We start from the raw sequence: 13,103 nt of genomic DNA, 5'->3' as shown, positions 1-13,103 counted from the left end.
CTCCGCTAGCTCAGCGGGGGGATCACTCCGCTGATCCTCGCTGAGCAGGCAGATGACAGGTCCGTCTCCGCTCACTGTGCTGAGATGGACCTGTCAGATCCGCTGGACGGATGACAAACGTATCGCCATATGTATGTTTTGATCGGATCTTGTGGGATCGGATGGCAGGCGGGTGCCAGGGGACACACATCTGCTGACATCCACCTCCCCATAGAAGTCAATGAGTGGCCCAATCGGATCCACCTGAAAAACGGACAGGCAGACCGATCGTGTGAAAGGGGCCTTATACAAGTACATGGTACAGCAGGCACATTTTAGGAATATAAAGTGTTGGGGTAACAAACGCTTCAATGTACTAAGCTAGTATTCGTATACATTTTTGTGGGGATTTAACCCAGGACACCAGTGCTTTAACCACTTGCCGACCAGCCGCCCCCGCGGCGGCACGTTCCCGCAAATCGCCGTAGGTGTACTTTGCACTAGTGATCAGGATCAGCGATCTCTCTCCTCCGCCAGTCAGCCCAGCCCCCATACAGTTAGAAACACCTCCCTAGGGAACACACTTAACCCCTTATTCGCCCCCCAGCGTTAACCCCTTCCCCGCCAGTGACATTTATACAGTAATCAGTGGCTATTTTTAGCTCTGATCGCTGTATAAATGTCAATGGTCCCAAAAAAGTGTCAAAAGTGTCCGATCTGTCAGCCACAATGTCGAAGTCCCACTAAAAATCGCAGATCACCGCCATTACTAGTAAAAAAAAAAAAAAAAATGTATAAAAATTCCATAAATCTATCCCCTATTTAGGAACGCTATAACTTTTGCGCAAACCAATAAATATACGCTTATTGTGATTTTTTTGACCAAAAATATGTAGAGGAATACATATTGGCCTAAACTGATGACAATTTTTTTTTTTTTTTTTAATTTTGGGATATTTATTATAGCAAAAAGTAAAAAATATTGTTTTCTTTTTAAAAATTGTTGCCCTTTTTTTGCTTATAGCTCAAAAAAAAAAAAAACGCAGAGGTGATCAAATACCACCAACAGAAAGCTCTATTTTTGGGAAAAAAAAGAAGTCAATTTTGTTTGGGTACAGCATCCAGTAGTGGCTGGTGCTCAAAATCTTTGGGGGGGCGCAAACAAACTGAAAAGTTCTGAAAAAAAACCCATCAATCGCAGCCACCGTGCCCATCAAACGCAACCACTGTGCCCATCAAACACAGCCACTGTGCCCATCAAACACAGCCACTGTGCCATACCAAATGCAGCCTCACTGTGCCATCAAATGCAGCCTGTGCCCCATCAAATGCAGCCTGTGCCCCATCAAATGCAGCCTGTGCCCCATCAAATGCAGCCTCACTGTCCATCAAACCCCCCCCCCCTTTCTCCACGGGAGGTCTGGACCGGCACTTACCTTACCTTGCTGTAGTGTCAGCGGCGGTGGAGGAGTCCGCTCCTCATACTTCCTCCGCTCGGGCGCAATGGGACTCAGAGAGAGTGACATCTAACTCGGATGTCAATCAAACCACCCAGCCATAGTAATACATACTACAGGCACCGGGCGGAAGCTGCTCGGTGCTTTGGAATGCGCCGCAAGGTGGGACAAAAGCCCGAAAATGAAGCGCCTCATCTGCAATCTAGTGATTGCATAGGCGTGGCGCTTCCCATAGTGCATTGTGTCTGGCACCCGAACACAGTGCACTTAAGGACCTTTTTTCTATTTTTTTTTTATTATTTTTTTTGTGACTGCCTGGAGGGGGGGGCAGTGCCCATGCGCCCCCTATGGATGGGCCGCCACTGACAGCGTCGCACGACTGCGCAATTGTCAGTTAACCGCTTGCCAACCGCCGCATGTACTATTACGTCGGCAGAGTGGCACGGCTGGGCAAATGGGTGTACCTGTAGGTCCCTTTGAATTTGCCGCCGTGCCATCGCGTGTGTGCCGCCAGTGGCTCGCGCGAGCTCCGTGAGTAGGATCGCGGGGATACCCGCGATCGTCTCACGGAGAGGAAGTTCTGCCTAGTGACACTGTCACTGATCACAGCTCCCTGTGATCGGGAGCTGTGATCAGTGATGTGTCACACACAGCCCCTCCCCCCCACAGTTAGAACACATCCCTAGAACACACTCCCTAGCCCCCTAGTGGTTAACCCCTTCACTGCCAGTGTTATTTTTATAGTAATCAGTGCAATTTTATAGCACTGATCGCTGTAAAAGTGACAATGGTCCCAAAAATGTGTCAAAATTGTCCGATGTGTCCGCCATAATGTCGCAGTCACGATAAAAAAAAAAAAAAAAAAAAAAAAAAAAATCACAGATTGCCGCCATTACTAGTAAAAAAAAAAAAATTATTAAAAAAATGGCCTGGTCATTAAGGGGGAAAATCCTCCGGTCTGTAAGTGGTTAAGGTCACCATCTACCCCCCTGGGCTGTCCCTGATCTTACCTCTAGTTCATGCATGTGAAACAGATAGCCTCTCAGGAACACCCAGTAGATTAACTCCAGTTGGCTGGGTCCCGGCAAGTCATCGATGGTCTTTAGGTTGCTCCTGTTCTCCACTTTGTCTCCTGATACCCCCAGAGACGCCATGTGCCTCGTGCCTCTCAGCTTGCATGGTGATAGCTGGATAGAAGGATACAAGACCCTGCTTATCCTGGAGATCATGGTGCAAGGGTTCCCTGTGTGTAGGTGAATAAAACAGGATTCCTTCCACTGAATAGAACAGGTCCGGCAGGTAATTTTCACACACCTGTCCTTAGAAAGCTGACGCACCGGGTTCAATGTTTTCAGATGTGAGCTTCAGGCCAAATGGGATAAAAAAAAAAAATGTTCTATTGCATTACCGAAAACAAAAACATTTCAGGGTTTACTTCCTCTTTTAATGCTGTTTTGACTTTGTCTGAGGACATCATTTCAAAACCAGTTCTCACCAGACCTTATCTATCCTGTGGTCATTGTGACAAGACCCTAAAATAAAGAAGTTTGTCTTTCAGCAATGTATAGAATATCTGAGTCTTGTTAACTCTTTCACACCCTTCAGGAAACACCTTCTGAAAGATAAAAAGTGAATTTTATATACATCTATATGGACCAGACCAATAATGAGGGACAAATGAGGAGGAAAGCGGGTCAGAGGGACATTGCTCCAAATCAGGGACAGTTGGGAGCTATGGCCATAGCTCCCAACTGTTCCCCATTTGCAGGGACTGTCTCTGATTTGAAGCAATGTCCCTCCGTCCCTCTTTCCTCCTCATTTGTCCCTCATTTTGGTCTGATCTATATAGTCATATATAAAATGCACTTTTTATCTTTCAAAAAGTGTTCCCCAGCGCTAAACCTTTCATCTGATTTCTAAATAGCTGCATTTGTACATTTTAAAAGCCAATATAAAGGAATTGTAGTGGTAAAAAAAAAAAGTCCTTGTGGATTTATTTAACCTTTTTTGGGTTAATTCTCCTTTAAGGGGGTGTGACAAGGGGCGTGTCCTATGCCTACATACCTCTGTTAGTAGTTGTCCCTCATTCCCATCATGGGAGGAATGGCTATGGTTAAAGCAATTGTAAACGATCACCTTGTAAAATAACCCATTCAGTATAAAACTGAAATGAAAGGCAAAACATTTATGGACAGATATATATATATATAAAAAAAAAAAAAAAAAAAACAACAACCTTATAAATACTTTTCCTGGCCCATCCTCCCGTCAGCCCATAACAGGTTAACACCTCCTTTGGAGCCCCAATGACCACATATTCCAAGCTGAATATAAAAGACAGCCCCTCCCCCAACTAAGATGTTCTTTTTTTTTTTTGGTCTACTCCAGGCCACATGTCGATTGCAGTTTGTAAGTAATTTGTTTGCTGCATCCCCCCCCTCCCCCTCCTGCTGAACCTACCCCTCCATGTTCAGCCTCTCATGGAGTTGGAAGACCCAGAATGCTTAAGTTAAGTATTTCTAAGAACTGGGTGCCTTTTTGTGCGGGCGAAATGATGCGTAAACAGTATTGATATACAGTGGGGACGGAAAGTATTCAGACCCCCTTAAATGTTTCACTCTTTGTTATATTGCAGCCATTTGCTAAAATCATTTAAGTTCATTTTTTTTCCTCATTAATGTACACACAACACCCCATATTGACAGAAAAACACAGAATTGTTGACATTTTTGCAGATTTATTAAAAAAGAAAAACTGAAATATCACATGGTCCTAAGTATTCAGACCCTTTGCTCAGTATTTAGTAGAAGCCCCTTTTGATCTAATACAGCCATGAGTCTTTTTGGGAAAGATGCAACAAGTTTTTCACACCTGGATTTGGGGATCCTCTGCCATTCCTCCTTGCAGATCCTCTCCAGTTCTGTCAGGTTGGATGGTAAACATTAGTGGACGGCCACTTTTAGGTCTCTCCAGAGATGCTCAATTGGGTTTAAGTCAGGGCTCTGGCTGGGCCATTCAAGAACAGTCACGGAGTTGTTGTGAAGCCACTCCTTCGTTATTTTAGCTGTGTGCTTAGGGTCATTGTCTTGTTGGAAGGTAAACCTTCGGCCCAGTCTGAGGTCCTGAGCACTCTGGAGAAGGTTTTCGTCCAGGATATCCCTGTACTTGGCCGCATTCATCTTTTCCTCGATTGCAACCAGTCGTCCTGTCCCTGCAGCTGAAAAACACCCCCACAGCATGATGCTGCCTCCACCATGCTTCACTGTTGGGACTGTATTGGACAGGTGATGAGGAATGCCTGGTTTTCTCCACACATACTGCTTAGAATTAAGGCCAAAAAGTTCTATCTTGGTCTCATTAGACCAGACAATCTTATTTCTCACCATCTTGGAGTCCTTCAGGTGTTTTTTAGCAAACTGCATGCAGGCCTTCATGAGTCTTGCACTGAGGAGAGGCTTCCGTCGTTGCCACTCTGCCATAAAGCCCCGACTGGTGGAGGGCTGCAGTGATGGTTGACTTTCTACAACTTTCTCCCTTCTCCCGACTGCATCTCTGGAGCTCAGCCACAGTGATCTTTGGGTTCTTCTTTACTTCTCTCAAGGCTCTTCTCCCCCGATAGCTCAGTTTGGCCGGACGGCCAGCTTTAGGAAGGGTTCTGGTCATCCCAAACGTCTTCCATTTAAGGATTATGGAGGCCACTGTGCTCTTAGGAACCTTAAGTGCAGCAGAAATTTTTTTTGTAACCTTGGCCAGATCTGTGCCTTGCCACAATTCTGTCTCTGAGCTCTTCAGGCAGTTCCTTTGACCTCATGATTCTCATTTGCTCTGACATGCACTGTGAGCTGTAAGGTCTTATATAGACAGGTGTGTGGCTTTCCTAATCAAGTCCAATTAGTATAATCAAACACAGCTGGACTCAAATGAAGGTGTAGAACCATCTCAAGGATGATCAGAAGAAATGGACAGCACCTGAGTTAAATATATGAGTGTCACAGCAAAGGGTCTGAATACTTAGGACCATGTGATATTTCAGTTTTTCTTTTTTAATAAATCTGCAAAAATTTCAACAATTCTGTGTTTTTCTGTCAATATGGAGTGCTGTGTGTACATTAATGAGGAAAAAAAATGAACTTAAATGATTGTAGCAAATGGCTGCAATATAACAAAGCGTGAAAAATTTAAGGGAGTCTGAATACTTTCCGCCCCCACTGTATTGTACAGGTGTGGTATTATAGCAGCTCTGCAATGTCACCATTGCCTCTCCCTTTGTTTTTTTTTTCCCTGTCTTTTTAGATGCAGTGCACCACACTGCTCTCCTGGCTTCATTGTCAGTCTGAGAGCGGCTGTGAATGGTGTCACAGAGTGTCGGGAGATAGGGCAGCACAAGATGGGAATCGTCAGACACCATGCAATGGTTTAACTGATTTTGGAGGCCTGCAGTTGGGAGGGCTTCTCTCCCTCTCTCATTCTGAAGTCCTGCCAGGTAAAGGACTTACCTCAGATTCTGATTGGGTCTCCTGCCTGTCTCTGGATGTGCTGTCCTGGCTCCCCTGCTATGCTATGTACTTCGGTGGGTTTGACAGTCTGACTGGTTTTTGTCTCTGACTGTGTCTGATGTCTGCCTTTGGAAATGCTGTCTGAAGCTCACCTGCAGATACTTCTGAAATGAGTGGATGAAGGCAGATGGCTCTTAAAGAGACAGGGTTCCATGTTTTTTGGTGAGGGGTAAGATGCTTTTTCTCCCTATATTTTGTGCAAATATGAGCTTGCCACACCTGTTAGTGGCACAGAAGATTAGCAAAGGTAGGAGGGGGCGACATGGGACATGGTTCTTAAAAGAGTGCCCAAGGAAAATATGCAAATTAAGGTGTTTTGCATTATTTTAGGAGGAGAACCCCTGAACGCAAACGCTCCAAAAAAACATAAGACCCACCAACGATCACAGGATGACGACACCTAACAGGTTGTCACATTCATTAAACATGTGGTCAATACACTCCAAAGGAGTTGTTTCCACTTACCCTGTGAAGGGACAAAATCCAGGAAATTGGCCCATGCGTTTTATGCAAGCATGATAGAAGATGCCTTGCTCAGCTCAGGGTGCATTTTAGGCCTGCATGCAGTCTGCAGTGGCAGAGAAATGAAATCGCACAGGTTGCATCACAAGGATGGGGGTTGTGCAAAATTCTAAGACCTATTAAGACGGCTATAGCAGAAAGTATGCTGCAAATATCCACGCCACAAGCAACACCCATTATGGTAGAGCAATATTCAAAAAGGAAAACTGTAAGCGCAGAGATATGTGTACCTCTATACATGCAACAGTCACAGTTCATTAGTCCATATGATAAGCTAAACAATGGAAGATCCTAAAAGGAAACAATGGTGGGCGGCAGCTATCCTTAGAGAGAAGCCAGCTCTATAATAGGAGGACAAGGGAACAAAAAGGAAGCACCACCTAAGTGCAATAAGTTAAGTAAGATTTTAACGACACAGCAACTAATGCACTTACAGGAAGGTGAATAAAATCAGGCTCATCTGTGCTGTGGGCACAAGGTGCAGTCCAGTTGCTGGTCCATCCTAATCCACGGGGAGGTGGTCATGGGAGACAAGATGTGCAGTTTTTTTCCTGTGGCCACCAGGAAGACAGCCAGGTCCGATGTGGAACGCAGGTGGAAAGCAGGTAATGATGTCATAGGAAGTAGAACCAGAGGAAGCAACAAGTGAGGAAATTCTGGAGAGAACAAACAGGCTATTATGGTAGAGAGTAAATCTCTTGTTGATGTAGGATGGTCTTTTCCCACAACGATAGAGCGTAAATCGCTCGTTGATGGAGGATGGTCTTTTCCCACAACGATAGAGCGTAAATCGCTCGTTGATGGAGGATGACAGAGACCTTGTCATTTACAGTAACAGGTTCCCTAAGTTTTATCCATATAAAATGGCTGCTGTATTTTATGCACTGCACTTCCAGGGGTGGTTGCTGCCCTCTTGTGTCCGGTGCAACAAGTGTCTTTGCCTTTTTATAATTTGGTTGCCTTCAATGGACTTGTTCACACCAGATGCAGTCCAGTACATTTTTATTTCTGCATCAAGAACGCATGGATAGTGTTTAGCTTTGATACCAATTACTTAATTCACACCAGTACAGCGCATTCTAGTCCTGTCAACAAGAGTACAATGTTGCATTGTTTCTTTATAGGAACACATCGGGAAAGCGGCAAAACGCATGTAGAATGCATCAAAAACACTCATGCAGAAACACATCTGGAATGCATCTGGAATACATCTGGAAACTGTGGTGATCTGGCCATCAGGCTTGCCGACAACCAGCAATAGAGTTAACTTCGATATATTAACTTCAGAAATGGCATTACATTCAACACTGGAAGCTACAAGATTTGGCACAGTTTCTGGAAAGAGTGGAACCTGGCAACTGACTTTTGGTTAATGCTTTTGATAGACCTAGTACAAGCGCTGGCACACTCAGTCACTGCTAGGAGAGCATTGTGGTTATGCCACTGGAGGGCAGGTGGAACTTCTACACAAGCCTTCGAAATTTCCTATAATGGGAGGTTATTGTTTGGCCAAACACTGAACAATGCAATTAAGCGAATGACAGGATGAAAAGTCTGGACTGTAGCCACAGACTAGTAAGAGGAAGCCGCCATCCTTCACTCAAGCCCACTGAACTTCAGAGGGTGCAGGAGGCCAAATCTTATAGGACAGGCTGCAGATTTAATAGATTACAATGGAGGTATCTTAAAGTTACTTTTGACATGAAATAAGTCCAGAGCAAGCTGCTAAGATGGCTGGAAAGTCTCCTTTTAAAGGTGCTTCCAACCAGTCTCTTCCAGTTGGGGCCAGGGGGCTTAAGTGAAGTAGATTGTAGCTTCCTTCTAGAGGGTTTGGACAACAATCACCAAAGACCAGTGGGTCCAGAAGACAGGTGGGCGGACAATGGAGGACAGATCTCAGAAGAGAAAATGTTTGCAAAATTTTTATACTGCTACAAGGTCATCAAGCCAGTGATGCCGAAAACATAGAATCATCTGGGGGCCTTTCTCCCCAGTTTTTCTAGTACCTAAGGCAGGAGCCTCCTGACCTGTTTCAGTTTGAAGGCATGGAATGTGTTCATATACATCAAGAGGTTCAAGATGGAGTCCATGCAGACAGTCACAGGTACAGTTCCGCAGGAGGACCAGTTGGAATCAACTCATACTCCCATGTACCGATCAATGCAGAACACCAGAGGCGTGTAAGATTTGCAGTGGCCAGAGGTCACTTCCAGTTGTCTGCCTTTTACAGAACTGGCACAGCCCCAGCAATCTTTTTGAAGATCTTGTTGGCAGTGGTGATACCTTGGGTCAGGTGGCACATGAGGGCGTTTCAATTTGCCTTCTTTAGCCTATGAGCTGGGCTTTCTATGGATCAGAAAATCTTTGTGCCTATACAAATTCAACAAAAATTGACATTTTGGACATCCCCACTGCGCTACTTTGGGAGACATGCCTCTCAGCCCAGGAGATAGGATGATTCTGAAGCCTGATGCCAGTCTCTGGGGCTGAGGAGTCCACAATCTGAAGAAACAAGTGCAAGGCCATTGGAGCGCGGTAAAGCGCAGACCAAGTAACTTGAATGGAAGAAAGCCTTTTTCTAGCATTGCAAGCCTTTCAAGATTTTCAAGGGGTTGACAACAAGACAGTAGTAGCTTACATTGCCTAGAAAGGGGACACCAAAAGTCTTTTTCTTGTTGCATCTTGCAAAGAAACTTTTCGTGGGGGCAGAGAATCACTTAGTCAGTTAAAATTGGTCTTCTTGCCGGGGAAGACAATTATTGGTTCGGTTAGGCATAATATTTTTTTTCAACAAGTGCCTCATACCAATATTGGCCCTATGGGGTGTTCCAGCAGTAGCTCTCAGGGAGACTTCACTGAACATGCAGCTTCTGATATTTGCAACAGGATACCAATGCAAAGACTCCGTCCGTCATACAAGAGGTTCATAGTGCCATGGAATTCTGCTTGTCTCTGGTCAAATAAAATCCTTTATGGCAAGGTCAGTAACAGCTCCCAAATTCCATAGCCAGGCTATTAAAAATAAGACTATTTTTAATAGCCTGGCTATGGAATAGGCTGAGGTTGTTCAGACCCTGGTGACCAGAAGATCATCCATGAATGCTACATAGGAGAGGATATGAAAGAACTCTGTTTTGTCTGCTCAGCAAAAGCTTTCTCTCCTGTGTTCTTTGTTCTAGCCAAAATCCTTGACATTTTACAGTCAGCGCTAGAGGTTGGTCTGGCATACAACTCCATTTAAGGTACAGATCGCTACCTTATCTTTTCACAGGCTGCAGATGGGTGCAAAAGCCAGTGACCAGATGCTTCTTCCAGATCACTACCCATATGACCTTTAGGGAAATCCTGGTTCCTGCTGTGGAACTTAGGCTTGGATCTGAGAGCACCATTTTCTCCAATAGGTTCAATTCTTAAAGTGGTATCCAATTTCGGAGGGACTACTTCCCAGTTTTTCTAGAGTTTTCACATGAGAGGCACTGAGTGCACAGCAGGAAGACTTCAGTTTTATTACACATGGTCGAGTTACTAACAGTGTACTTGGTCAAAAGAGGAAATTGTACAATCTTTTCATTTAGTCATCAGGCCCTCAAGTCATCCACTCTTGGGTTACCAGGGTGATTAGATTGGTATGCAGGAAGCATGCTCTTCTGCTCTGAAACAATTGCAAGCCTATTTGACTAGAGGATTGGCAGCCTTTGGGGCAGTTGTGCCAGGATTGCTTGGAAGATATAGGTAAGGGCTAGCTTGAAGGTCTGGTTCGGTCTTCATTCAACCTTACAAACTAAATATGCAACCAGCAAGTTTGGGACAAGAGAGATCAATTCTTTCTGGCTCTAGCAGCTTTTCTTTGATTGTCAGTGTCTCTTTGCATTTGTTCTTTCCCACTCTATATTGGCTTTGGTATGTCCCGTTATGTGCTGACGGGAGGATGGGCCAGGAAAACGGAAAATTGTTATCACTTACCATAATTTTCCTTTCCTGGCCCATCCTCATGTCAGCACGGGACTCCGTCCCTAGTGGCCTGTTGCAGGCTAGGTTATCGAACATCTTAGTTGGGGGAGGGGCTGTCTTTTATATTCAGCTTGGAACATGTGGTCATTGGGGGCTCCAAAGGAGGTGCAAAGTGTGGCTCCTTGTAAGCTCCTTGGGGCTGGCTCTCCTGGGGAATTGAGGGTGGCCTCCTGAGCCCTCCGGTGTCCCCATTGGCCCTCAGTACCTATCCTGGATTATAGAACACTCATTCCACCGTTGAGCGGTAAAAACATATTATCTTGGTGTAATCAAAGTGATGCACAACAACATATATATTTATGTATTTTAATTCTATTTATGTAACTATTCTTTAGATCCAACTGTCCCCCTGAAGAGACCGCATACAGGTCGAAGCGCGTCAAGGCTTGCTATCCATGTAACATTATGTAATTTAACAATGTGTATTAATATGTGTTTGTTACTGCACTGGGGAATATGATTTGTGTTACTGTACCAGATGTTTCTCTATATACTGTATTTCAATAAACCATGATATTTGACAAAATATTTTATACATCTATTAAGAACTTCCTTTTTGATCTTGTACACTGCTGTTTTAAAGCCCCATAGGGGAAAACAATTCTTCTATAATCCAATTTCGGGGTGTGCAGCTCTTTTCATCTGTTCTATATGTGTCCTCCTTTTTCCAAAGGAGGTGTCAACCCGTTATGTGCTGACGTGAGGATGGGCCGGGAAAGGAAAATTACGGTAAGTGATAACAATTTTCCGTTTTTTTCCCCCTTTTTATAAGTGATCACATTCGCTCTGTTCTCAGTTGCATAAGAGCTGGGGGGAGGAGAAGCAGCATCACACTGGTCTTTCCAGTGAATGGCTGTGAAGGGGAGGCATGTCAGGACAAGTCTGATCATTGGAGGAGAGCACACTTCCCAGCATAGCTAGAGAACTGACCACGGTGTGCTTTCCTGCTTAGTTTGGTCGTTTTTTTGTGTTTTTTTATTTTTTATAGAAAAAAGGGACTGGCAGAAACACCAGGGATTTCAAACTAAGGAAGCAATACAAAGAGAACAGGATACTTTCTCATACAAGTACATGGTACAGCAGGCACATATCAGGAATATGAAATGCTGGGGGAACAAACACTTTAAAGCAGAGCTCCACCCAAAAGGGGAAGCTCTGCTTATTCGCACCCACCCCCCTCCGCTGCCACATTTGGCACTTTTTGGGGAGGAGGGGGGAGCGGGTGCCTAGTTTTGACAGTGCGATCTACGACATTTCCGGACTCACCCCCCCCCCCCCCCCCCCGCTGCTTTCTGGTACACACAGAGGTCCCAGAAGACGGCGGGACCATTCAAAAAGTACAGTGTGACTCACGCGTGCAAAGTAGGAAACCGGCTGTGAAACCTGAAGGCGTCACTGCCGGTGTCCCTTACTTACAATGCTGGCGCCTGCCCCCGAAAGCCGGCTCAGGGGATCCCTGGACAGGTAAGTGTCCTTATATAAAAAGTCAGCAGCTACAGTATTTGTAGCTGCTGAGGTTTCATGTTTTTTTTTTTTTTTTTTCCAAATATAGTTTTTATTAAACTCCACAAAGCGGTGGAACCCAGGTGATACAGAGATAACCGGTAATCAACAATCATATACTCTTAAAATTCTAAACCATAATATATCAAAGTGCTCAATGGGTATTTACAACTTGACTTAGTAGTTGGTATACAAAATTTGCAGTTGGTACATTTCTTAATTTTCCATATTTGTGCAATTTTCAGATAATCAACTTTGTATTTTGACCTTAGGCCCCCAATCTACCTTTTTTTCCTTTTACTACACATTATAAGAACAAAAAACAAACAAACAGAGAGAAAGGAGTTAAAAAACAGTGCCTGGTCTAAGGGACCAGAAAGAAAGAGAAGGGGGGAAAGGGGGGGAGGGAGGGAATGGCGGTATGACATGGGATCTGTCCTGCCAATCATGTTTGGGTGTTTATGATCCAGGTCCTTTCCTTCGTCCGAGAAGAGGGCCTTTCCTTCGTCCGAGATTTTATATAGATTCCAAGGTCTCCAAGTTTTGGTGTATGTCTCCTGTTTATCTTGCCCTGTGAGAATTAAGTCTTCCGTTTTATTTATATCTTCTATTTTCTCTAACCATGTTGATATTGTCGGGGGGTGTTGTTGCTTCCACAAGAGAGGGATACAAGCTTTGGCAGTATTCAGTAGATGTCTTATGATGGATTTCTTGTAAGCTTTGGCCGGTATGTTCGATGCATGTAGTAGGAAGAACGCTGGATCTAATGGTATCTCCCGTTCAGTAAGTCCCTGGGTGACCCTGTGTACATTTTCCCAGAAATTTGATAAAGTCCAGAAGATGTGTAACATCGTTCCTTTTTCCTTTTGACATCTCCAGCAGAGATCTGACATTTCAGGGAAGATTGTGTGTAGTCTACTGGGCATGAGATGCCACCTATGGAGTATTTTAAAATTAGTCTCCTGCATTTTGGTGCATATGGACGCTTTAAGGGAGAATCTGATAATGTTTTCTTTCTGTTTTGAGGTGAATGTGCGGTGTAGTTCTGATTCCCGTTTTACTATACCCGGTAGTC

General features: G+C 44.4%; 1 protein-coding gene across 1 annotated transcript in view; it reads right to left on the bottom strand.

The window, feature by feature from the left end:
* LOC141147207 (sterol 26-hydroxylase, mitochondrial-like) overlaps positions 1–2,817 on the bottom strand; it is a 47,039-nt gene extending 44,222 nt beyond the window's left edge. Inside the window, exon 1 of the mRNA XM_073634367.1 lies at positions 2,447–2,817. Coding sequence (XP_073490468.1) covers positions 2,447–2,665 — 219 coding nt within the window. The 5' untranslated portion in view covers positions 2,666–2,817. The remainder of the gene's footprint in view (positions 1–2,446) is intronic.
* Positions 2,818–13,103: the final 10,286 nt, after the last annotated feature.

Source organism: Aquarana catesbeiana, linkage group LG06 (genome assembly GCF_042186555.1).
Source record: "Aquarana catesbeiana isolate 2022-GZ linkage group LG06, ASM4218655v1, whole genome shotgun sequence".
NCBI classification, from domain to species: Eukaryota; Metazoa; Chordata; class Amphibia; order Anura; family Ranidae; genus Aquarana; species Aquarana catesbeiana.
Note: the sequence above shows the minus strand (reverse complement) of the source record. Positions and strands in the feature narration are given on the sequence as shown.